At 54.8% G+C, this 25,890-nt stretch overlaps 1 protein-coding gene across 5 annotated transcripts in view; it reads left to right on the top strand.

Annotated features, from left to right (window-relative positions):
- ARHGAP39 (Rho GTPase activating protein 39) overlaps window positions 1-25,890 on the top strand; it is a 58,420-nt gene that overhangs the window by 765 nt on the left and 31,765 nt on the right. For 2 of the 5 annotated variants that reach the window (XM_086337971.1, XM_086337974.1), the window contains 2 exons: window positions 18,222-18,385; window positions 22,182-22,616. In XM_086337971.1, coding sequence (XP_086194097.1) covers window positions 18,222-18,385; window positions 22,182-22,616 — 599 coding nt within the window. Of the gene's footprint in view, window positions 1-220; window positions 322-708; window positions 834-15,550; window positions 15,570-18,221; window positions 18,386-22,181; window positions 22,617-25,890 lie in introns of those variants that run through there. The other 3 variants (XM_086337976.1, XM_086337975.1, XM_086337973.1) reach the window with 3 other exon arrangements.

Raw genomic sequence — 25,890 nt, 5'->3', positions numbered from 1 at the left:
ACGTGCAGCTGGCTGCGAGGCCGTGGCAACTGTGGGTGTGTTACATGCTGCTCCCACCAGCAGCTGCTGTGGGCGCTGCGCAGCCTTCAGCAGCTGAAATGCGGCGCCCCTCCACCCGCTTCGGTGTCGTAGGGTTTAAGCAAACCTCCTGTGACCTTTGCAGAAACCTACAGTTGCAAGGCTTCGTTTTCCTCCCCTACTGCAGACAATAGGAGATTTGTCTTTGAGGCCAGCGAGGGGAATTGAACCCTGTACATCCTGGGTGCCTCTGTAAACAGCAGGTGGTTCCCGGTCAGCGGCTCCCCTTTCACAGTGAGCAAGGTGTGTTTCTCCTCGCTGGGGGAGGGGAAGGAGATTTGATAGCTGTGACTGTAAAGCAAGGAGACTCGTTCCGTAAAGCAGTTTGGCGTGGACTCTGTGACCTGAGCCCTGGCTGGGGAATGAGCAGGGCCTGGGTCTCCCTGCCCACACTTTGTCTAGTCAGCTGTCTTGCCCAGAGGCTGGAGAACAGAGGGGAGAAGAGGGCGGGTTCTGGAGCCAGACTGCCTGCCTTTGAGTGGCAACTCTTCTGTTTCCTGGCTTTGTACTCTGCCTCTGCTTACTCATCTGCAAAATGGGTGGTTGTGGGACTCCGTGAATTCATCGTGCCTGGCACTGTGTCCCTCTTGAGAAAAGTCAGGAGCTATTTATTATGGCTGCCAAGATCTGGTTTTCAGGACGCACCTGCTGGGTCAGCTGTTTTGTCTTAGTTTAACACGAACTCGAGGTCTGTGGCTTTTTTTTCTTACACAAGCTGGGGAGAAGCATATTTGGAGAAGCAGGTCTTCATAAAGGTAAGCAAGGAACAAATCCCACATGCTTAGATTATCATATAGAACTGTTAAAAAAATCTTTTTAGAAGAGAAAAGCTTCTGATCTAGAATCCTGCAGTACTTATTGCCCTAGGAGGTAGGTAGGATTGTTGCTAACAGAAATGAGATGCCGAGCAGTTCTTGGGTAGTTCTCTTCTTGAGTTAAACTACCAGAGCCATTGTTATACTTTCCAGTGTTAACACTTGTGACAGAAAAGATACTTTATTAACCAACTCTAAGTAACAGTGAGGGCATAGGCACCAGAAAGCAAAGACTTGGCACTACCAGTGCAGTGATGTTCTGTCTTGCTCAGTGTTGGCAGGGGTAACTTAACTTGCTTCAGAACAAAGTGGAAAAATGTGTCATGTTTCCCAAGGAGATGGTCCTCCTTCCCAGATCCTAGACCCACCCTGATCACTCCGTCTCGTCCCCTTTGTCTCTGCCACACTGAGACGAGGGGAAACCCCCACTTTAAGTAGAGTCTTCTGGCGTTTGTGGAGTTTAAGGTTGAGAACATTTGATTTTCAGAACAAATGGTAATGAAACAGCTTCTGTGAGCAAATTTTAAAATATCTAAAGATAGATTTAGAAACGTCCATCCTGCCTTCTCTCCCGTGTGTGTGCTGAATGGGCTGCCCTCCAGCAGTGGTAACAGTGAACACGGTGTCTTATGAAGCTTCTCCCTGGTTCTTTGGTGCTTTTGAGAAAAATATCCGTATACTATGTTCTCAGTGAAATGCCTCGTTTTAGTAGTAAGTGCCTTTGCTGTGCTTGTTCACTGATCCCTGTGGCCATTTGTTGTGGGTCTTATACGTTCCCTCTTAAAGTTAGCTCTGTGGGTGTCCTGTCTGAGAAGCACAGCCTGGGGGTGCAGAGCCCTAGGCCTGCCAGAGCTGAACTGGACGGGTCTGCCCCCAGCCCTCTTCTGATACTTCTTGCTCCTCTGGTGAAGTCTGCACCTTCAGCTGTTGGCTCTGCCTCCTGCCTCCTGCACCTGCCCCTCTGTGCCTTCTGCCAGCCCCTGGGCCTGCCCTTGATGTTATCTGGCAGCTCTGGCCTGCTCCTGGGGTCGCTTCCGACCCTCCCTGCCATCCTGCAGCCACACAGTTCCACCCTGTGGAGAAGAACCTCCCCCCTGCAGCCCTGGCTCACTTCTGCTTCTGCTGTGCTCCTGTCTGCACCTTCCTACTCTGCTCCAGATGCGGGTCTGTAAGCTGCAGCCACTGCCAGCCCGCTGCCTGTCTTTGTAAATAAAGTTTTATTGCGGCACAGCCACACTGGTTTATTTTTACATCATCTATGGCTTCTTTGGCGGAATTGACTAGTTGGACCAGAGACTTTATGGCCCACAATGCCTGAACTGTTTACTTTCTGGCCCATTTCCAGAAAGTTTGCTCTAGAAGTTCAGAGGGAAAAGGCTTGCAGGGGCTGCAGTGTGAGGGAAGGCTTCAAGGAAGAGGTGGTCTTTGAGCTGCACCTCCCTCATAGCAGCTGCGTAGGGGCCAGGGGTGAGGACTTTTCAGCAGCACAGAGAGGGTGTGTCAGGTTTTGGAGCAAAGGCGAGAAAGTGAGTTATGTGCAGTTTGAGGGGTAGAAGGTTATGTGAGAAGAGGAAATAATAACGTGAAGATGTCTGAACTCAGCTGAAGGACTGTAGAGTTTAGTTCTGTGGCTATAGGAGCCACTGCAGGTCTGTGCGTAGGGGAAGTCCTGGTAAAATGGTTCAGGACGTGTGACTGGCAGTGACACATAGGATGGATTGGAGAAGGAAGAAATCAGAGACTTAAGGATTGCAGCAACAACTCAATAGAGGTTTATTTCTAGCTCACGTTTCATTTGCTTGTGGCACTTTTCTCTCAAGTCTTCATTTGCAGATTCGGGCATGCCCTTGTTTGGGACATGCTGTTCTTATGACAAGAGAGTGGTAGAAACTGTGTCTCACTGAGCTTCAGTGGAGAGCTGGCAACTCAGGTTCTGTGGCCAGAGCAGGTCACCTGGCCAAGCTTTGGCGAGGGGTCGGATGCTCTTCCCAGGGACGGAGTGGGAGGCTGCAGGATGGACAGCCCTCTTCCAGGGCGAGGGTGGGCTTACACCTGGAGACAGGCCTAGGACCCCCTGGGGAAGAAGCGAGCCTGCTCAGTGCCCTGTCTGGGTGGCAGGGCCAGCCTCACTTCATCTCTTGGCCTCCCTGCCTCCTGCTTCACTTCTGGCCTTGACCATGGGTGCCCCAGGACCGTCATCTCCAGGCTCCTGCCTTGAAGCTTGGTGCTCTGGGTCTTCGCCCAGCCACCGTCTCCTGCCCTCCACATCCTGCTCACTGTACCTCCCAGGTAGTTAATGAGCTCATACTTCCTCTGTCCAGTCCACCTGCCAAGCGGGCCTGTGCGCCGTCCTGTGGGTGCTGTGATTGTGCCTCCTGGATGGGCTGCCTCCCTCTGTCTTCCTGCAGATCTTCAGGGGATGTGTTTTGGTTCTCATCCAGGGGTGGTTGCCTCTGGAGACATTTTTGGTTGTTCCAGCCGGGATCGGGTGCAGCTGGCAGTGTATGTGCACAGGTCAACAGGCCGTGACACCCTGGATGCTCCAGGGCAAGGAGCAGGCTCAGGGCGTGTCTGCCAGTCACGCCACTGCACGGGTCTCCTTGGAGTCCGGTGCCCCGAGACCACCCTCCATGGCCTGGTGTGCCCCCACTGGCATCCTGTTCTCCGGCGACCCTGCTGAGTGCCACCAGGCCCAGCCCCGCTCTGCATTCCCTCCTCCCCTGAAACATGCAGAGCTCCTCTGGCCCCGCTGGGGCTGCCCAGGACCCGCTCTGTCCCTACACAGGCAGGCCCTACACAGCCTTCAGCCGTCCCCCTCTGCCCAGGGAATCCTTGAGGGCATTCTCACTTTTGTGTCTCAGGGCTTTATGCAACAGTTCCATTGTGTCTTGGCATCGGTGGGGATGAGTGGCTTTGGGTGGGGGTCACCCAGGTGCTCTTGAGGTTGACACAGCAGTAGGCAAGATGCCTTTATAGGTTTGCTCTTTTTAACTACTTCCAGGTACCAAGATCTCTCATCTCTTGCTTTCCTAGTGTGAATGTTTTAATTCTCTTAAATTATCTTTATTTTCACTCCCCAAAGGGTTAAACATTTTTTCAGCTTGATAGTGTATTCAGGGTGTGAAGGTACAGAGGGTGCGTGGTTAAGCTGTCTGTTGCTTCCGTTTCCTGCCCTCCAGGCCTGGTCTGGTGGAGGCACCCCCACATCTTCTCCTAGACGCTTTGTAGCTATGCAGGCAAACACGTGTATGTATTACCTCCTGCTCTTTTCTTTTAAAAGTTTCTCAACTTTGCCTTTTTAACTAAATGTGTTTGGGAAGTCACTCCATGAGTGAAGCTCACTCAGTCATATCCGACTCTTTGCGACCCCATGGACTGTAGCCTACCATGCTCCTCTGTCCGTGGGATTCTCCAGGCAAGAATACTGGAGTGGGTTGCCATTTCCTTCTCCAATATCAGTACATTTTTCATTTCATTCTTTTTCATGACTGGCTGTGGGGGTGCTGTAATTTAACCAGCCACTGCTGGTGAATATTGTATTTTCACTGTATATTTCCTGTGAATATCATATTTCATTGTGACTGTAATTTAACCAGCCTCTGCTGGTGAATATCGTATTTTGTACAGTTAAAATAAGGCTGCAGGTACAGCATGGTGCAAACCTGTGGATATGGCTGTAGGGCCCATCCCTAGAAGTAACACCTCTGTCTTTAACTACTGTTTATTCTGTTAGATCAGGTTTTGCTTTTGTTTCTTTATGTCTTTAACTCTTTGGTCATTTGTTTCTTTGGTCATTTGTTTCTCCCAGTTATCCATCTATGTTTAAGTAATACAGTATGGTTAGCCTAAATGAGCTTCTCAGTTGGAAATTGGCTCACCTTTTATGTGTTCTTATTGGTAAGAGTGACTAGGAAAACATCCACACAGAAACTTGTATACAGATGTTCACGGCAGTATCATTCACAGCCCAAGAGTCTGTCCAAAGGGGAAACAGCCCAAAAAGGGGAAAAAAAGGGGAAAGGGGGAAACAGCCCAAAAGTCCATCAATAGGTGGACAGTGTGTTCCGTCCATACAGTGGAATATTGATTGGCAATAAGAAGACATGAAGTACTGATTCATGCTACAACGTGGATGAATCTTAAACATTATGCTGAGTGAAAGAAGCCAGACACAAAGATCTGGCTTTGTACGGTTCCATTGCTATGAAATAGGCAAATCCATAGAGACAGGAAGTGGGTTCAAGGTGCCAGTCCCGGGGGATAACAGCTGAGGCGTATGGGGTTTCTTTTGGAGCAGTGAAAGTATTCTGAAATTGACGTTGCTGAAGATTGTACATGTCAGAGATTGTGCTAAAATATTCCAAAAATCTGTGCTTTAAATGGGTAAATTTTAGGGTATGTGAATTATATCTCAATAAAGCTGTTAAAAATAAGAGTGACTAGGATTTTTCAGAAGGGAGCTTTCCAAGGTGGAGGCCAAGGCCTTAATGTTGACTCCATCCCGGGGTCGTGGTGAGGAGTCTGGTGGGCGGCACGATAACCCCGAGTCAGTCCTTGAGGGGCCGGCCAAGGGGACGCAGCACTGTTTGCAGCTCGGAAGCCTTGAGTTCGGCCTTGCCGCTGCCCTGAGGGATGCAGTCCATCACAGGTGAATTGGTCACATCACTTCGCAGCCAGACCTTGGCTCGTGTCTGAGGGTTGGGTTGCATCTTCTCCATCTGTCTTCCATGGCTGTTGGACTGGAGCATGACTGAATTTCAGAGGATACTGTACACTACTGAGGGTTACACGTGTATAAGGTTCTAAAAAGTTAATTTCAACACGGAGAGGCCAAGTCAGCAGAGCATGCTTCCCGTCCTCTTGCAGGCTCGTGGACCCCGAGTGTGGCTGCAGTGTGAACCGTGGCCGCAGGGCGCTGCCCCAGGCCTGGCACGCCTCCTCTGGCCTCCAGTGCTGGGGCCTGTGTGGCTCCTTGGCTGCCCTTCTCTGTTTGTTCCGCTGTCTCTCTCAGTCCTTTCCTAACGTTCCTGCAGGCCCGGCATGAACCAGAGGCATGGGGGCTTCCTTCATGGGTTGAACTTTACAGGAGTGTCATCCCGAGGTACTGCTGGTGGTTTCGTGACAGCCCCTTCAGCCACTTGCTGTGACTTCTCTAGTGGCCAGCATGTGTTCCTAGCCATTGGGATTGTGTGAAGCATGTAAAATACGAATTTCCCAGCCCGTAGACCTCATGTTGTCTGTCACCTGTCTCTGATGTGCGTTGGTTTGGCCACCCTGGATCTTCGTTGGCGCATGTGGGAGCTTTAGTTCCCTGACCAGAGGTTGAACCTGGGTCCCCGGCATTGGGAGCGCAGAATCTTTGCTACTGGACCACTGGGGAAGTCCCTGATTGGTGTTCCTTTGTCGATGATTGCTCTAGTTATTTTATTCTCGTTAACAAATCACCCCACAGCTTAGGGGCCTAAAACAGTCTTGTATAATCACCTCTCATGGTTTCTGTGGCTTAGGAATTCAGGAGACACTCAGCATGGGATATTGTGTGACTGCATTTCAGACAGGGCTAGGGAGGGGTCATCTCCAGGCTCCCTCGTGTGCACTGGAGTCTGACTGAGGAGTAGCTGGACCCACTTGGTGGGCTCCCCGGAGTGGCACCTTGCAGCTAACTCCTTGCTGGTGGCCAGAGCATGCATCCCAAGAGCTGCCAGTGGAGCTGCAGCTTCTTTTGCAGCCGGATCTCAGTGGTCGCAGTGTCACTTCTTCCCCATCACGCCCACTAGGAGGGAGTTAGGTTGCCCAGCTGTGGTCCAGGGAGGTGGCTTAGGCTCTGCCCTTTTGTCTAGGCCTGGGGTCCAGGAACCTGCTGGTGTCCTTTCAGACTACTGATCTTGCTCTCTTCGGTGGTAGCTATTAGGACATTCAGTCCTTCACGCAGTGAGCCTGGCTATGGGTTTGTTTTATTTACAACAACAAAAATGTACACGCATGCACCAGGTGGTACTGTTGCTCCAGAAATCACTGTCTGGAGCTGCTCTCGCTGTGTCTTCTTCGGAGGTTCTCTTGAATTTAACGGGGACTCCAGTCCGTTGTCCCCGGCACAGTGCTTCCCTGCTTGTTTCTCAGGCATTCGGCATGAATTTCAGTCCTGTCCTCTAGTTCACTTAGCTTTTGAGTAGGTAATTCCTTTTTCCTCATGCACCAGCACTCTTAACCTGACACAATTTAAAGTTGCTTTCAGGTTGCTGTTTTGTTTATAAGGAATAACCAGAGTCTGCTTTCAGATACGTGCTGCACAGGCAGCCACGGCCCATGGGCAGGAGACCAGGCTGCTAAGAGCTGGTGTTGGAGGTCTCTTGGGGATGGTGAGCGGGGGCTCGGGCACTGGGGGGTGTGGTCAACATCCCTGGGGGTCTGCAGCAGTGAGAACGAGGACAGGTGGCAGTTATGGGGGTTTAACACATGGACAGACTGTCTCCCCCGCTCCTCCCCACACTGACACATAAGAAGGATCAGAACAAACACTCCCAACTATGCTCCATCGAGGAGGAGGCAGAGGAACAACCCCACCCTTCCTGGTGGTCCTGTGATGCACCTCTGCAGGGGCCACGACCCCCAGGAAGTCCTGGGGCCAGGGTGAGGCTCAGTAGGAGGTGGGGCATGTTCCGGCATGAGCAAAGGGCCTGAGGTTACTGAGATTGGGTGCAGCAGGAGCAGAAATACTCCCCTCGCAGCGCGAGTGCAGCGCCTGTGGGTCAGAAGCAGGCTGGTGGGGATGGGTTTCCAGCGCAAGTCTTCTGGCTGCAGGGCTGACCTTTCCCTGACGCTGGACGCCTCTGCGCAGTCCACCTGCCAAGAGGGCCCATGCAGCCCGTGCCCCAGCAGCACGTGCCCAGGACGCTTCGGACGTGCACAGCAAGTGTGCTAGTCACTCAGCCATGTCCGACTCTTTGTGACCCCGTGGACTCATCCAGCAGGCCCCTCTGTCCATGGGGTTCTCCAGGCAGTAACACTGGAGTGGGCTGCCATTCCCTCCTCCAGGGGTCCTCCTGACCCAGGGGTCGAGCCCTGGTCTTCTGTGCAGCAGGCAGGTTCTTTCCCAACTGAGCCCCAAGGGATGCTTTTCCCAGCTGAATTTCAAATCCAACCTGAGGTTTTTTCCCTGCATGTTGTTCTGAGGAAATGTTTGATTTAGTTTTTTGACATAAGTAAAATTTTACCCCTTTAATAACCATTAACTGAAATATGTATTAGAATAAACATATGATTTATGAACTTTAAAAAATTTTATCAACGTTTAGTTGATTTACAGTGTTAATTTCTGTTGTATAGTCAAATGATTCAGCTATACGTATATATATGTATATATACTCTACGAACTTTTAAACTATCAAAACCTGAAAGATACTCTACCAAAAAATGTTAATCAGGATGATTTCCATGGGAGTATGCCTGTATTTGTAAAGTGGTTAATGTTAATAGATGATGAGGTTAGGATATTATTCTTCTCTGTATTTTGAAATAATTTCTATGTTGAAAACTAAATTTTAATTAATTAAAATTTCTAAAATCCAGCTCCTACTTTTCCCATAAAGATAATATTTTAAAGAAAGCATATTGACTTTCAGGTGAGGGTGGCAGGTTGAACCCGTGCATACAGTTTCAGTCTCCCAAACACCTGCTGAATAGACAGGAAGGTGACACTTAACAGATCAGCTCCCACGGCCAGGGCGAGTAAAGGGAGGGAGACAAACCAGGACAGTTTGGGAGCCGGGAGGAGACCTGAGGACTCTGGGCTGTGTCCTGCGGCAGGAAAGCCTACACTAACCTTATTGGCACCCTGGGCTCATCCGAAGGCTCCCAGGAGTGAAAGGCAGCGAGAAGAGACCACAGTGAGGAGCAGAGGACGGGAGGCTGACAGGAAGGGCCAGGGAGATTTGAGACAGACCAAATGGAATCTCTAGAAACAACCCTAACCCACTGGCTAAATGTCAGATTATAAGTAGCTGAAGAGAGGCTTTGTGAACTAGCTGAAAGGAGTTTAATGAAAACAGCACAGAGGTGACCGGATGGGAAGTGTGACACGGTGGCTGAGCCTGGGGGGCGGTGCACCCCTGAGTTGCCGCCAGGGGGTCACCTGAGCCCCGGCTGAGGCGCCTCGTGCGGGGGCAGGCAGTCCGTCCCTCTGGGTGAGTGCAGGGAGCCTGCTCCGGGGCTCTGAGCTCGGACCTGCAGGCAGTCTCTGCTCGGGCCAGCTGGGGGCCTGAGGGTGCCCTCTGCTCAGACTGTCAGTGATCCGGGGAGGTGTCAGCTCTCCCGCCACAGCCGAGTGTGGGTCTCCTTGCCCTGGCGGTGATACCTGCGTTGTCTTCCCCGTGCTGGCCCTTCGTGGTGGGGGTGTCCATCTCTGGGCGCCGCTGCCTCCTCCAGGCCTGCTGTCCAGCTCTGAGCATTTGCTGCTGTTTCCCCATCATGTGTCCCAACCTTCATGAGCTCCCACAGTTGCTTCGTGCTGGATGTTACTGATGACCGCAGGGTCAGGGCCGTCGTGGACGATGTCCACCTTGAGGCCAGTGTGACACAGGCTGGGTGGGAGCTTGTGTGTCCCCGACCCGCGTCACCGCTCCTGAAGTGCCGGCTCTTACTGTGGCCTTGGTGAGCCCTCCTTACTTCCTTTGTGCTGCAGCCGGGAGGGGCAGCCTGCCTGCCGCAAGCCAGGCCGTTGGGGATGGAACGGACTGGAGATGCCCTTCTGCTGTGCCCCAGCTCCTGCTCCCCTCCTCATCTTTCCCTGCTCCTTGTGACAGCGGCAGGTGTGGGGCGGGGGCTTTAAATGGCCCCACGAGGGCTCTGTTAATCACCAGTGTGACCCAACTGTGGGACAAGGGATCATCGCCCTCTCATTTGGCTCCTCCCAGGGCTGCCTGCATCAGGGGTGGCTGGATCCAGGTGCCACGTGGTCATTCACCTTTTTCCTACTGTTTATTTCTGCCTCCTTTTTTTTTTTTTTTTTTGAGAAGCTTCTCCCTGTTGGGGACAAAGCACCCAGCAGCTTCAGGCCCCAAACCCAGGCTGGGACTTAAGCAGGCAGGCCATGTCCTCCCTCATGGTCCTCTAGGGCGTTGCCGCTTCAGTGCACCCGTCATGTGGGGCGGGGTGCAGGAGAGGCCTGGGCTCAGACACCTGGAAGGCCTCAGGGAAGGGGTCTGCTAGCAGAGGAGGGAGAGAAGTGTGGATGGACAGCCTGGCCCAGCTGCAGGGTGTGAGCTCAGACGCTGGCCTTTTAAAAACCAGGGTCTCATTTTCTATCCTGTGAGGTGAGGATGGACACAGCTGCTGTGTCCTGGGTGAGAGGGGAAATGTGATCATGCTTTTAGAGCTCTTGCCAAGTGTTTTCTGTATACAGTAGGTGCTCAGTAAGTGATGCAGCCAGGGCGAGGACTGTGCCTGTTTAGATGCTGAAACTGAGGCAGCTTTGTGGAGGAAGTGCATCTTCCAGGTCTGGTTGGGACAGTGGCATGTTGCACTCGGGCCACCTGCTGAGCTGCGGGTTCCACACTTCCTGCCCTGTCTCGGCCTTGCAGCTGCTCACAGGGTAACTGTGCGTGTGGGCTTCTTGTGCCACCAGAAGGCAGTCTCTGTCCTGACCTGCTGTCCTGGCTGTGCTGCCCGGGGAGCATGGATGCCCCCCCAAAGCTAGGGCAGGGGCGGTGCTCAGGTGCAGACTAGAGCATCGGGGTGACTGTGGTTCTAGGTTTCTAGGTTCCCGTAGAGGTGACATCCCGCAGTAGCTGCAGCCCCACCTGCAGCCCCGTCCCCGCCCAGGCCCCTGCCTTTGGAAACACCGCCTACAGCTTCCTTTTTCCTGTGAGCTGTGACCCCAGACAACTGCTGGGGTCAGGTCTCATTCACTGAGTGCTGTGCCCCAGGGTTAGGGCTGTGACTGAGCAGCTGGTCCTTTGGCCTTTGTTGGGACCTTTGACTTCTATGCCCCGATGGAGTCTGTTTTCAGATGTTCCTGGGATGGTCCCTGAGATGAAGCCCGGTTCACATGCTGACTCTTCTTTCTCATGGACATGAGCCCCCACCTCTGGAGCTGCATGGCCTTCTAGCGGACCAGGGCGTCTTATCCACTCTTGACCGTCACGGTTTCACATCCTTATGTTGAATGTATCTGGATCTTTAAACATATGGTTTGATGATCTTTGTCTTACCTAGACCACCCGCCCATTTGTGTTTATGAAAATTACTGTGTTTGAATTTATTTCTACCATCCTACCTCATACTCTGTCCTGTCATTGAGAACAGATTCCTCTTTTCTCCTTTTGGACTAATTTTTTCTTTTTTTTTTCTTATCTGAACTGGAATTCACTCACTTGACTTCCCTCGTGGCTGCCCTGGGTATTTTAACACATAGAATTCATTTATCAAAATTTAATTGATATTTTTACTCCCCTCCAAACAGTCCGGAGCTCTTAGATACTTCCTCCCAGCTCTTGCTTCCTCTGGGTGGGAAGGCTACATTTTCTACCTGCTGCCTTCAGGGTATCAGCCTTGGGGTGTCTCCAAGGGTCATCACCCAGGCACGTCCAGGGCTTTCTATCCATTCCCTTGCCTCTCCTGAGTGGTACAAATGCTCCTCGGATGCACACAGCAGAATGATCCCCATTCCTGGTTTTACTTGGCTTTTGCCCTCTGGGGTTCTGAACTTTCTTCCTGTCTCATCAGCAGATTAAATTTTTTTTTCCCATAGTTTAAAACTGTCATAATAGTGTGTGTTCTCTCTTAGGAGGGTTGGTCAGAGCTATATGTTTCATTATTGTGACAGAAATGGCAGGGTTCCCCGAAGTCTTTTCTCCCAGGAGGTCCTGGGGCTAGCCTCCTATGTATGTTTGGGGGGGTGGGTCGTGTCTACAGCACGAGGGCCCCAGTTTTCCCAGTAGCCTGGCTGGCTTGGCCCTGCCAGGAAGGCACTGTCTCTCCTGTTATTGGAACTTGGCTCCTTGGTTTACCTGTGCACGCTGCGGTGTTCACATGCTCAGGAGTCTCACAGCCTGCGCCACGCAGGCTGCAGGGGCAGAGAGGCCCGGCCCCAGCCTGCTGGGGGCAGTGCTGCTGAGCACCAGCCAGTCCAGCTCCTGGGGCTCGTGCTCTAGATGCAGCCCATCAGGAGCCAGCACCAAGCGTGTCTGCTCTGCAGCCCGCGGAGGGAGCTGGGCTCAAGCACCTGCTCAGCCACAGGTGACTGGAGAACACCTGCAGCATGGTGCTGAGGAGCGGGCGGCAGTCCCCAGCACTGCAGCCTCCGCCTGGCAGGTCTGTGGGATGGGGAGGGACAGCCCTGCCTGCAAGGTGGGGGAGGGCGCCCAGTGACCCAGTGAGTTCACCTGCAGCTGCACTGCAGGTGCTCAGCCAAGGGCGACTGTTGGCATGTCCCTGTGCATTTTTTGTGAGTTTTTCGTGTGTCTCTACTTCCCCTCCAACCAGGTGCTTTTCAAGAGGTGGGGCTGCAGAGCTCAGGTGTGGAGCCGGCCTAGGGCTCCTGCTGGCTGCTCCAGGGCCTGCGCGCAGGCAGTCTTAAGGGGTCTTGGCGGGCAGGGAGGTAGGAAACTTCCCTCAGGTGTGGGGTGTTTGTGGAGCATTTTGGGGAGCTGACCAGGACAGAGTGAGGGTGGCCAGCGGTGAGCCTCCATTCAGTCACCCGTGGAAACAGGTGGAACATCCATACCTGCAACTGGAGAAGGCCAGACCCGAGACTGAACAGCAGGGCAGGGCAGCGAGGGGTGTCCTGTCTCCAGTCTCACCCACGGAAGCCTGGCGGAGGGCTGGGCAGGCAGCAGGCGCCCTGGGGAGCAGCAAGCGCGGCTCTCAGCCTGTCGCCGCCCCCGTGCTCTGTTGTCCCGCAGTGTTAGGGGCTCCCTTTTCTCAGGGAGGCTCTGTGTTCTCCTGGGTGGGGCAGACGGGGCCAGGAGTGAGCACGAGAGAGTCTGACGCTGGCTTTGCTGAGTTTCACTGGAAACTCAGGTCCTTTCACTGCAGTGAGTGCAGTGGACTCGCTGAGCGAAGGTCTGGGTGCTCAGCGAGCACTGGCAGAAGGTGGTGCTCTGACAGTCATGGGGAGGCCGTTCTGCTACAGGAGTGCCACTGGCTCCTCCCGCTAGAGTCCAAGCTCACTCTGCTCACCGCACAGCAGGCCAGTGAATCTGCGAGGTGAGGTGCTGAGGCAAGGAATACTTTATTCAGAGAGCCAGGTGACCAAGAAGATGGCAGACTAATGTCTCAAAGTGACCATCTTGCCAGCGTCTGGATGCCAGGTTCTTTTATGTATCAGAGACAGGTGGGAGGTGAGGAAACAAAGTAAAAAGGCCATTAATCTTGCGAACATTTACTAGGATGGCAAGCCTCCAGCAGGGGGTTGTGTCATTTTAGTCCTTCGTGCCATCTACAGGTAGACAGGGCTCTGAGCAAAGGCACTTTAGTTTAACAGTCAGGGAGAGGGGTAGGATTCTCTGAGGCAGGCCACTATGTGTGATTATAATAACAAGAGCAACAAAAAGCAAGTCAAAGAAACAGTTTCAGCATGGTGTCAGAATTGACTTCTCTGTGCAACCCTGCCTTTGTGCGGATCCTGTCCTGTCCTGCTGCCTGGGGTCACTGTACCACCCCACACCCCTCCCTGAAGCCCCCATGGGGTTTTGTGGGCCAAGGCATCTGGGGGCTGGGGGATCAGCCTGGAGGGGTGGGACTGGCCTCCCTCTGGTCTCTGGGGTGACGGAGTGTCAACGTTGGCCCCCCGTGACTGTGTAGACCACAGCCGTCTCGCACTGACCTCCTGGAGCCGGGGTGCCGTGTGGGGCTGTTCCGGTCACAGGCCAGGCCATGTGCGAGACCCGGCTCGCAAACACGTGACAGGCGCTCTGCTCCCTCAGCAGTCCTGCAGGGGCCCCGCGTCTGTTATGTTGGTGAGGGAAGCCCAGGAAGGCGAGGAGGGGGCTGTGCCCTGCGGGTGAGCAGAGCAGGGTCTGTGTGTCCTGATGGCCTGCATGTGACCCCGAGGCCAGGCAGGACCCGGGTGCTGGCTCCACGGTGGCAGCTTTCTGGGAGCTTGAAGGGCAGCACCAGCCTCCAAGATTAACTGCACGCATGTCCAGTTGACTCTGCACAGCCGTGTCCTTTCTGTGTGGGTGCATCAGACATCCTTTCCCAGAAGGGTCTGAAAAGCTGATTCTGACCTATAGGCTGATTCTCTGACCTGCCGAGGGGTTAGGTCACAATGTTCAGCATAACAGCGTGGCTGGGCGCTAGAGGAGGGGAGTCAGTGAGAACAGCTGGGCGGGAGGCGCGGAGGCGGAAATGCCAGCCCGGCCTGTTCCGAGCAGGAGAATGCGGCCTTGTGTCTCCAGCTCAGAGCCAGGCTTTCAGAGCTCGAGACTGAGTTGGGCTCATTGTTCAGAACTTGGAAAACTTATTAAAAACAGCATTGAGAATGGAACGAAGGCCTTCTGGAAATGATGGCTGAGCAGAGACTTGTTTATTCTTCTTCCCTCCCTGAAACTCACTGAAATGGACAAAAAGAATGAAAACTGGGTAACGGGATTTAATCTACAGTGAATCAGGGATAAGCACAGCCGGAGAATGGTGTTGGCCAGACAGGGAGGAGGAGAAAGCGAGAGCCTCGAGCAGGTTGCAGTTTCCCCACTGGAGTACTTGGGAGGGACTGTTGATGACATTTACTTGGCAGAAAGGGGTCTGTGGTCTGGGTGGGCCTTGGGGTAGACCAGATGTAGATGGGTGTCTGGTGAGAGATGAGCTGAAGGAGGAAGGCCCAGGTGTTCCAAGTGCATTTTCTACAAGAGCCAGATTCTTACGGGGGGAGGTGGGGGAGGGAGGGGAGGTGGCCCTCCCTGGGGACGTGCTGGCAGGGCCTTGGGCCTCGTCCCCCTTACGGTGGGGCTGAGAAGAGGCCTCCTGGTCAGTCAGCTTGCTTGCAGGTGGGCAGGCGGTCACCTCAGAGGAGCTTTGGCAGGAGGGCCTTCAGATGCCCGTGGAGCCAGCTTCCAGCCCGTCCCCTCACAGCACTGCAGAGGCTGGGGCCCCTGTCCTCAGTTAGAGACCAGGAGACTCTTGCTGGAACCAGAGGAAGAAACGTCTGGTTGTGTTTGAGGTGCTGCTGCACGCAGTACGCCAGCCTGCACAGAGCGGAGAAGAGCCGTGCCGGGCGTCCTGGGAACCCACATGGCCTTACCAGGTGCAGGTGCAACGCTGTCTTCAGTCGGAGTTGGGTTTCTGTCACTTACAACCAAAACATGTCCTAAGACCAGAAACTCATTTCCAGAGCAGAGCCTGTAAAGAAATTTGGCGCTCAAGCTTCCAGGAGCGGCACAGCTGGCAGGGGCTCCCATCTCTGGCCTTTCCCTGTCCTCATTTGCAGACAGACAGTGACCAGAAGCCAGAGTGGGAGCCTCGTGTAGACACTGGGAGGAGGAGGGGAGGGAGCTGAGCACTTGGGAGAAGAAGTTGGGGTGGGGCTGGCAGAGCCGAGAGCGGGGACAGGGCTGTGGCAGCCACGAGGGCCCACGAGCAGCGCAGACACAGGGCGGCTGCTGCACGGAGCACCACGGCCCTGGGACAGCTGCTCTGGCTGGAGAGAACGGCCGCACAGAGATGAGCAGACGGAAGATGGTCAGAGACGTGCGGGGTGGGGAGCTGTGGTTGGTGCTGGAGTCTGGAGAAGAGGCTGTCCAGGGAGGGCAAGAGATGCCCTGGGTTGGAGGGCTGGCTTGCATATTGAGAGTCGGGTTTGGGAAGAACTGGGTATGAAATGAACAGCACGGCCCAAGCCGTGGTGCCCAGACAGAACCCTCTGCTCTAGAGGGAGGGCCGTGGGCAGTGGTGGGCAGGGCCTGGGGGTGCCCTTGGGAGGACGGTCCTGGAGTTGGAGTGTCTGCAGCAATGGTACTCTGCAGGGGATCTTTGTCTCCCCATTTTTCTTACTCGTGTGTCATTATATCAACATGGACTTAGGGACATTTACTTTATACTTCGCATTACAATTTAGTATGGCTTTTTTTTTTTCCTCAAAATGTTCCAGCTTTGGTCACTGGAAGCTCTTTATTTGGCACTGCTGTCCCTTTGACAGGCCCCTTCACTGTCGGGCTGTGTTTTTGTCTTAAGTCTTCATAACCTTCTGACTACAGGACTCTCCCTCCAGGGTCATCGTGTCTGTCTGCTTTCCACAGTCTCTGAAGATTCTGGGCGTGAATGTAGGAGCTGCTCTGCCTGTTGCTGCTCTTAGGCCCTCTCGTGTGTTTGTGTGAACTGACCTGTGTACACACGCACGTATGTGCAGATCCCCACATTACAGTAAAGGGGGGCGGGCGCCTGCCCAGGACTCCACCTCCAGTCCACCACCTTGTGGGTTGTGGATGCCTCACTCGCTGGTTCCTGACTGTCCACTGCTGCTGCTCCCCACTCCCTCAGATGTCTCCCTGAAGTGGGAGGCATGTGAACGGAAAGGTGTGAAAGCAATGGCGTGGAACCCAGAGAGCTTTTGTAAACCAAGACATGCGCAATGGCGGCCCGAGGTGCTGGTGACTCCAGGTCAGGCTTCTGTCTTTCATCCCTGGGAGCTACACCCACGCGCCGCTGGGGATGGTGAGCAGGTCCGGGTGGCCGAAGTGGGCCCCTGTGCTGAGGCTGGGCCTCAGGCCCCCAGTGGGAGGGCTCCCCTGCGCCCGCAGCCCCAACGCTCGCGCCCGCTGCGGGTCTTCTGCATCTCAGCCACTCGGGTGGGCGCGCCAGTGTCCTAGGGTGCTTTTAGTTAGAATTTCCCAATGATGAAAGAGGTGGCGCACAGTTCTCTCTGCGTTTACTGGATATTTTTTTTTAAGTGTGTTTTCAAGTCTTTTGTCTTTTTTTCTGTCGAGTATTAGATTTTTCTTATTTATTTCTAGGAACCTTATATGAGTTCTGGAAATAGTCCTTTGTTAGGTCAGATAGGTACACACGCATATGTAATGCATTATACATATTCTGTGCAGCAAATACCTCCCACCCAGGGTTTGTGTTTTTACTTGTAATAGGAAAAAAAATGTTAATTTTTAAAGATTTTATTGAATTAAAGCTGATTTACAATGTATTAATTTCTAATGTATGGTGCAGCGATTCAGTATACATATATATGTTCTTTTTCCTGTTCTTCCCCATTATGGTTTATCACAGGATCTTGAATTCAGTTCCCTGTGCTATACAGTAGGAGTTTATCCATCCTATATATAGTTTGTATCTGCTAATCTCAAATTCCCTATCCTTCCCTCCCCCACACCTCCCTTTGCCAATACAAGTTCCTTCTTTTTGTCTGTGAGTCTGTTTCATAGACAAGGTCATTTGTGTTATAGTTTATATTTCACGTAAAAGTGATATCATATGGGATTTGTCATTCTCCTTCTGAGTTCCTTCCCTTAGTATGATATCTCCAGGTCCATCCACGTTGCTGCAGATGGTATCATTTCACTGTTTTTTTATGCCTGAGTAATATCCACGATGGTAAAGATTTATAAACAGAGGTTCTGAGGTTGTAGTCCAATTTTTAATGCTTCTTTTGTCGTGAGTGGTTTTGTGTCTGATTAAGTGTACCTACTCCAAGACCACAAAGATTTTCTTCTACATTTTCTCTAAAAGTCTTATTGTTTCACTTTATTTATTTTTGGCTGGGGGGGGGGGTCTTCATTGCCATGCGCAGGCTTCCCTAGTTGCAGCGTGCGTGCTCAGTTGCCCCGAGGTGTGTGCGGTCTTAGTTCCCTGACCAGGCATGGAACCCGTGTCCCCTGCACTGGAAGGCGGGTTCTTAACCACTGGACCACCAGGGAAGTCACCGTATTGTTGTGTCTTTAATGTTTGGAGCAGTGGTTTACCTAGAATTGAGTTTGATGTATCGGATGAGGCAGGGGTCGAGGTTCATTGTTTCCCGTATGTAAATTATGCCATTGCAGCACCGTTTCGGAACAGCCCCTCGGTTGTAGATCCCGGCCCTGTGTGTGTGTAGACCACCCTCAAGTGCTGCTCAACCTCTTACTGTGGACACCCACCTGGAAGCACCAGTGGGTGGTGCTGTTCCTGTTCAAAGGCAAGGACCCTGCTCTTGGAGGAGCAGGCAGCTTGCCCAGAACCAGCTGGCGAGGGGTCTGAATGCCCTCCCCAGGAGCCAGATTCCAGCTGGGTTCAGGTTGGGCACTGCATTCTCACCAGCGACCTGGGCCATGAAAAGGGCTGGGCTGGCTGTTACTGGTGCCCCAAACCCCAAGGCATAACACTGTGGCTTCTGCTGTCTTGTAGGGCGATGCCTTCCTGACTGATGCTGGAGGGCGTCCTGATGACCGGCTGACGGCCGTCCGTCTGGCTCCTGAAGAAGAGGCTGCCATGTCCCAGGCGCAGGACTACGAGTGTGAGAGCCAGCATGCCGGCCTGCTGGAGTCCCGGGTGTCAGGGTCCAGCACGAGGTGAGGAGGCTGACCTGCGGGACCAGAGGAGCTGGAGCCTTTTGCTCAGCTCAGCAGTAGGCACGTGGGGCTGGCCCGCTCCCTGTCCCTCGGCCACTGCACTGCAGGCCGGGGAGGGCCTCTCCGTGGGCAGTGGATGCCCTGCCAGCCCTCAGCTGGACCCTGCCCCTTAGGCCTTCTCTCAGCATCCATGCCGAGGCAGGCAGCTGCAGATGGTCACTTTCGTTTGTGTGATTTATGGCATAACTTGGGAATAATTCCACAAGTTGCCCAAAGAAGAAGAGTGCAGTGTACGTTGGGGCCCTTTACCCGGATTCACGCTCTGGCAGCTGTGTGGTCACTGCTCCCCCAACCCTGCTCTGGGCCACTGGGGGGTGGGGCCTGTCTCCCAGCACAGGGGGCGCCATGTGGCTTGAGGCTCCGGTCTCTTGCGCCGCTGTTTGCCTTTGGCCCCTGGTTCCCTGCCTCCTTCTTGACATTTCCAGCCCCTCCAGTGCCACTCACCCTGTGGCCGCTGCATGTCCCCTGGAACATCTCCACTTCCTGTCTCTGCCTTTTGTGACATCGACATCTTTTCAGTGGACAGATTGAGCCCTTGGTATGGTCTGTCGGAGGGTTTCTGAGTGGACTGTGCCCCTCTGCAGGGTCACAGCCACCTGCCACCCCTGCTCTCAGGACAGTGGCTGTTTTTCCTGCCCCTGCGCGCCTCACCAGCTCTGGGGCTTTGACCCTTTCTGGGCCTTCCTGGGGTGGGTGTGGAGCTGTCCAGCCTCCCAGCCACAGCACCCAGCCTACCCCAGGGGGCCAGTGCCCAGCGTCTTGTATTCACTTAAACCTCTCTGTGTGGAATCACGAGTTCTGTTGTTTTATGTGGTTTGTCGTTTATTCCGCACTTTGGATCCTGCCACAGGGCCCCGTGTCACAGGCGACGTGTTTGGCCACACTTGCCTCCCTTTCTGCTGGTAGATTGCCCGTGACACACTTGGCACCCATTAGGCTCTTCTGGAAGTGAGTCTTTGAACAGGTCACTGTCTGAAGTGAAAGTCTGCAGGACTTGGAGAACAGAGAGGCGGTTGTCCACGCAGCCCCTGGGCGCTGGGGAGAGGCCGCGGCCGGTCATACCCAGAGACCGCCGCCATCTTGAGTCTTCCTCCCACATCATGCCAGACACTGTCGCCAGATGAATCTCCCTCAGACTCGACAGCTTCCACAGTGTGGCTCGGCCACGGTCGTCCGTCCGTCACCCGCAGGTTCTGACCCTTCTCAGCCACATGCCCTGCTGCTCCCACTGACTGGTGCTTGGTGTGGGCGACACTGACCCCAGGGACAGGCATGTCTGCTCGGTCCACTGGGGGTTCTGCACAGGGCCTGCCTTCCCCCCGGGCCGTGGGGTCTGCTGCGGCCCACCTTACTCCCGACCCTCACCAGACTCCGGGTTCCAGCATATTCTCTGCCCCCTGGGTCTCTGGGGGTCTTCATTAAAAGTGCTGTGGGGGGCACCCAGAACGTTCTTCTGAGAAAATGGGGTCCTGCCCACATGCACACAGCAGTGTGCTGAAAAGGAACCAGCTTCTTTTCTTCAGAGAGAATTACCACCAGTAAATTCATTTGAAAGTGTATTTAGAGCTATAAAAGGAGTTGTTACTGCTTCCCTGGGGCTCACAGTGTTCAGTACTTTCTGAGCACCTCTGCTGGGCCGGGCCTTCCTTGGGCACCTCCACCCTTTGTCCTGGCTGATCCCACGCCGCAGCTCAAGGGGCAAGCAGGCCATCAGCTGAGGGCGATCACAGAATTCAGAGCTTCCCTTTTCACAGGAGCGAGGTCTCCAGGCTCTTTTGTCCCTGTGAGGAGTGCCCTCGGGCAGTGCCTTCTGGCTGCCAAGCATGGGGGCTGTGTCCTCAGGCCGAGAGTGGACGGTGCCTGCTGAGTTGTGTTGGGGGGATCTCCATCCTGGGGGGACAGGGGGCACGAGGCTTCCCAGTTAAAAGTGTCAGGTTCCCAAGTTTAGAAGTTTGCTCTGTCCTCTGTGTGAAGAACGGCCAGCCAGCAGGCAAGAGCGGACGAGTCGGGCCTCACACCCCCGCTGGGCAGGGTGATGGCAGTGGAGGTTGGGCCTGCGAGGGGCCTCCAGGGACACGGATGACAGTGGGCACACGTGAGGCCTCCTGCCCACTTTCCGCAGGCGCTGGCCTTGCAGGGTCACTAGAGATCAGAGGCCATGAGAGACCTGTGGGGCCCAGAGATGCTGCAACCTACGGGCGCTGCTGCGGGGCTGCCCCGCCCTCTGCGTCAAGGACACCCTCTCACGGCCCTGTCCCTCTAGCCATCCGATCCCACAATGCCTACCCAGCCCTGCCCCACCTTCTGCAGAATGGCGGGTTAGCCAGTGGTCCCACGCTTGCAAGCACAGAGCCCCAGCGCCTTGCCCCACCGGGCTGCCTAGTATGACCATGCTGCAGGGGTTGCTGCCCAGACATGGCCAAGCCCCTCAGGCTGCTCCCTCCTGCGTTCCCTCCTCCAGTCCTCAGGGCTCTCCCTCTCTACTGCTCCCTCATCTCCTGCCCCCTTTTGGCTCCACACCCTCCAGCTGCTGTACCCTGCCCACTCGGCCAGCCTACCTTTGCTCTGAGAGCTTCTAGAAGACACTGTGCATCCAAAAGATGCCCCCAAACCTGCAGGGCTGCTGCGGGGCATGTGTGTGTGTGTGAGTGGGGGCTCATATCTGGGTGTGAGTGTGTGTGTGTGTGTGGGGGGGCTCATACCTGAGTGTGTGTGTGTGTGTGTGTGTGTGTGTGTGTGTGTGTGTGTGTGGTGGGGACTCATATCTAGGTGTGAGTGTGTGTGTGTGTGGTGCAGGCTCATCGCCCTGCAGGGTTGTGCCTTCTCCTTCCTGCCCTGAGCACATCTGGCCTCAAAGGGCAGGATGAGGTTCTTAGAGAAGATTGTCAGCACTGTCTCCTCAGTCCTCTGCTAAAGCCCACCTGTGCTCCTGCCTGGAAAGGGGCTTGCAGCAGAGAGTAAGGAGACGGGTGCTCCCCTTCTCTGCAGGTCCTGGAAGCTTCTGACCATCCCAGTGCTGGTGAGGACCAGGGCCATCACAGAAGTGGTATTTAAAGGATTGTTATTTGTGTAGAAACTTGGAAGCAGAGTAAAATATGCTATCTACCTATCAGCTGGAGCACACTGTGATATCAAACACATTGGCATTCAAATTGCCTTATTCTGAATAGTTTTAATTTACACTTTTTTTTTTAAGGACCTTAGCTGGATGACAGGCTTGTCCTCGGGGCAGGGTGTGTTTGGGGGGCTTCTAGGGGAAACAGCTCTGCTTTTGACTGGGACAGTACAGCGATGTTGGCATCCCCTCCTGCTGCGGGTGACGGGTGGCGCTGGCAGCCAGTGGTGGCTGCTGCTAAGAGCAGCCAAGCATCCGGGAGGGACGTGATGCGGTCTGGGAGGACGGTGAGCAGTACCTGTGGCCCAGCCCCCTGTGGACAGGGAGCCAGAACCCAGGGCAGCCCTGACGTGGGGCCGGGCTGAAGACCCCGCCACCCAGGGCTGGGCCCTGATGAGCGTTTAGAAAATCGGGAGTGGATGGAATTTAGGTAAGCTTTGGCTTTACTCTGTATGTGAGGAGATTTCTTGCTTTTGAGGCTGGCAGACAGGAGGAAGGTCTGGTGCTGGATACGCCAGTCCGCGGCCGTGGGGCCCAGAGCATGTGGCCTGACGGGCGGGATCCTTGGTCTCGGGATGGGTGGGGTCCCCCAGCCCTGCCTAATGCTGCCCTCTCCCCAAGGCTGGAGTGGGTGGAGATCATCGAGCCGCGCACGCGCGAGCGCATGTACGCCAACCTGGTCACCGGCGAGTGCGTGTGGGACCCGCCGGCTGGCGTGCGCATCAAGCGGACCAGCGAGAACCAGTGGTGGGAGCTCTTCGACCCCAACACGTCGCGCTTCTACTACTACAACGCCAGCACCCAGCGCACCGTGTGGCACCGGCCTCAGGACTGCGACATCATCCCCCTGGCCAAGCTACAGACCCTGAAGCAGAACACGGAGTCGCCGCGCGCCTCGGCGGAGAACAGCCCCGGGCGGGGCAGCAGCGTCAGCCGCGATGGCAGCACCAGCTCGTCCCTGGAACCCGAGCTGGACTCCGGCGACAGGGCGCCAGAGCCTGTGGGCCGCGCGAGCCGGCAGGCCACGCCAGGGATGGTGAAGGACGAGAGCGGCAGGTGAGGCAGGCCCCTGCACCCTGCCGCCTCTAGGGGACCACCCGCTCTCTTGTGCCCACCGGGGCAGAGCTGGCCAAGGCGCTCTGGGCCCTGCTGGGGCTGGAGTTTCTCTGGCTAATCGTGAAATTATTTGGTTCTCTCCACTGTGGGACGTGCTTCCGGGATGGGAGCACCCCAGAGCTGGCCCCCAGAGCTCCTGTGATGGAGGGGTGCCCTCCCCAGGTCCACCTGCCTATTGTTCTCTGGACGCAGATCCATGGGGGTCCATCGGCTGGCCCCACCTAACTCTAGGCCTCCCTGCCCGAGCTTGACTGACCTCGCCAGCACTGAGGGCGAGAGGTGAGGGCATCACCCCTGTTTTGCAGAGGAAGGTCTGAGGCGGTCGGCAGTGGGGCAGAGCACTGTCCTGGGTGCCCCCAGGGTGTCGACTTGTCCAGCAGCCACTGTGGCTGTTTTCCCTCCTGGTCTTGCAGACAGTGAGGCCATGGACACCTGGGCTCCCACCCCCTGCTGCTTGTGCACCCCAAGTGCCCATATGGCAGAGCCTGAACCCCAGGGAGCTGTTCCCCAGGGCCAGCACTCAAGGGTCCCAGTCCAGAAGAAGTGGCTGGAGGGCATGTGACCTGGATAAACCCTGACAGGCTGGAAGTTACCAGAAAGAAGCCAGGGAGGAGCAGGAATGGGACATGGGCCTTGGAGACCAGGCAGGCTGGGTTTCACCCGGGGACAGTGGAAGTCACAAAGTAGTCAAAAGCCGACTTAGGCTGTGGGTCTGTTTGCTCCTGGGAGGATGACATGCCAGGCCGGGGGCGCAGTGCCTGTGATGAGGGTGTGCGGGAGCCTGGCATGCACAGGGCGGGGCTGTGGGCAGGGGCCTGGGCACGCAGGCCGGAGAAGCCTGAAAAGGTTGCTGGGAGTTGTCCTCATGAAGCAGAGCCTGGGATGGTCCCCAAGGAAAAAGCTAGTGAGTAAGGTTTAAAGACAGCCCTGCATCCCTCTGATGTTCTGGCAAGCTCAGACCGGTGCCGCCACCTGTCCAGCAAATGTGACAGCCTCTGGGCCCAGGTCACCCGCGGCATTGCTGGTGGCGATTGCTGGCTCTTCGCTGCAGGCCGGTGAGGGGCTGGACTCTTCTTAGGTTCTGTTGGCAGACGTCCTGTGGGCAGGGGTGTCCTCTTCCCAAAAGTGTCCAGGGTGTGGTATGGTGACTCGGATCATGGTGTTACCTTCGGATCGGCCTCCCACGAGGAGCTTAGTTGGAGGTGGATTAGAATTGTGTTTAAACTGTGGGGCAGGTTGGGGACTAGGCACCTTGCTTGTGTCATTTTTTCCCATTCATGAAGGTAGTACATTTTATACATTTTCCCCCAAAGAACTTGCATTTTTTAAAGGTTTATTTTTAGATACCATATAAAGTCATATTGTATGATCATTACTGGTATTCAGGTACTACTTTTTAAAAATTAATTTTATGTGTTTAATTCATCTTTGACATCGCTGCACAGGCTTTTCTCTCGTTCCGGTGAGCGGGGACCACTGTCTGGTTGTGATGCGCAGGCTTGTCACTGCACGGCTTCTCTTGTGGGCATGGGCTCTGGTGCGCGGGCTTTGGTAGTCGTGGAGCACGGGCTCAGTGGTTGCAGTCCCCGGCTCTAGAGCACGGGCTCAGTGGTTGTGGCGCAAGGGCTTAGTTGCCCCGTGGCACGTGGGGTCTTCTCAGGCCAGGGATCGAACCCATGTTTCCTGTGTTAGCAGGCAGATTCTTTAGCACTGAGCCACCAAGGAAGGCCCCAGGTGGTATATTTATACGTCACTCCTGTTTTCACACTTGTTGAGCTCTTATTACAAAGTCGAGCACACTGTTTCCAGAGTTGCCTGTGATTCTGCCAGCTGTCCCAAGCTGGCCGGTTCTCCCCGAGGAGGTGGGGCCAGGGAGGCAGGCAGGCCGATGGCCCCGCGACCCTGTGGTTTGGGCTGGGACGTCCCTTTCTCTTACTAGCTTCCCAGCGTGAGTGGATGGGGAATCCTATCCAGTATGTTTCTTTGTCTTGTGGGTTGAATTTGCCCCGTCCTGTTCTCAGCACCTGTGAATGTGACCTTCTGGAGACACAGGGCTGTTATGGATGCCGTTGGTTAAGCTGGGATGGGCCCTCCTGCAGTGGGCAGGGCTCTGGCCCCTCAGGACTGTTGTCCTTGCAAGAATACGGAGACGCACAGGACAACACCCTGCTGGCCGAGGCAGACAATTTCTCTTCTCTGTTAGCTCTAGGATTCTCTGTGTGTTTGTTAGGTCAGATCTGTTCATTGTATCAGTTAAGTTCTTTACTAAGTTTTGGTCTGCTGAGACACGTGGATTCTGGGAGGTGAGTCCCGCCGGGTGGTGGGAGTGGTCTGTCCCTTCTTCCTGTCTCCTGCTGCTGCTGCCCTTCTGCATGGAAGCTGTGGGTCGGCTCCAGGGAGGTTTGCAGTCAGGTATTCCCAGCACGTTTCCCTGTGTTGTATCGCTGATGCTTTCTGCCTTGACTTGTGCTTTGGAACCAGGGTCAGCCACTTCCCCATGGTTTGTATTTGCCCCTGAACAGCCATCCTCACGTGTATTAGGTGTGTTCCTCCTCAGGGACCTCTAGGGTCTGGTCACCTTCACCTGTTCTAATACTTGGCCTTAGTGTGGTGGGATGGTTGTGGGGTGCTTTGTGGGGACCCCTGATGCAGCAGAGGATGTGGTGTCACCTCAGCAACTCCAGGTTAGGCCCTTCCCGCCCCTTCCTCCTGTGCGTTCCCATGTGCTCCACACATGCATTGCTGCCCAGTGTGTTCCTGGGTGCCCCTCCAGGATGCTGCATTCACCCCACAGCCTGGGGAAGCCTGCACCCCTGCTCTGCACCTGGGGCCCATTGGGGGCCTGGGGCAAGTGCTGGGCAGGCAGAGCCTCAGGGGTGTGAGGCAGCTGCTTCTGCAGACCTGCTTCTGCAGACTTGGTCCTGCTCAGTGTGTGGGTGGCTTCACCCTACAGACCCCCCCCCCCCATGCCTGCTGATGGGTCCCTAGAGCCCTTGATTTTGATGCAAGCAAGTTTATTGTAATTTTCACCTTGTTTGTGTTTAATGTTTTGTTTAAAAAGTTCTTTCGGGCCTTGGACCAAAGGTATTTGCTTACGTGTCTTGTGTTAACTGTGGTTTTTGCACGTTGTGGCCTGCATCCGCCCACACCACGTGCTGCCCTGTACCCTGGCCGCGCTGTCCGTGTGCTCTCTCAGGGGCCATCACCTCTCAAG

Source organism: Bos grunniens, chromosome 14, assembly GCF_055505025.1.
Source record: "Bos grunniens cultivar Pamir isolate PY7600 chromosome 14, Bosgru_T2T1.0, whole genome shotgun sequence".
Lineage (NCBI taxonomy): Eukaryota > Metazoa > Chordata > Mammalia > Artiodactyla > Bovidae > Bos > Bos grunniens.
This window is presented reverse-complemented; position numbering and strand designations above follow the sequence as displayed.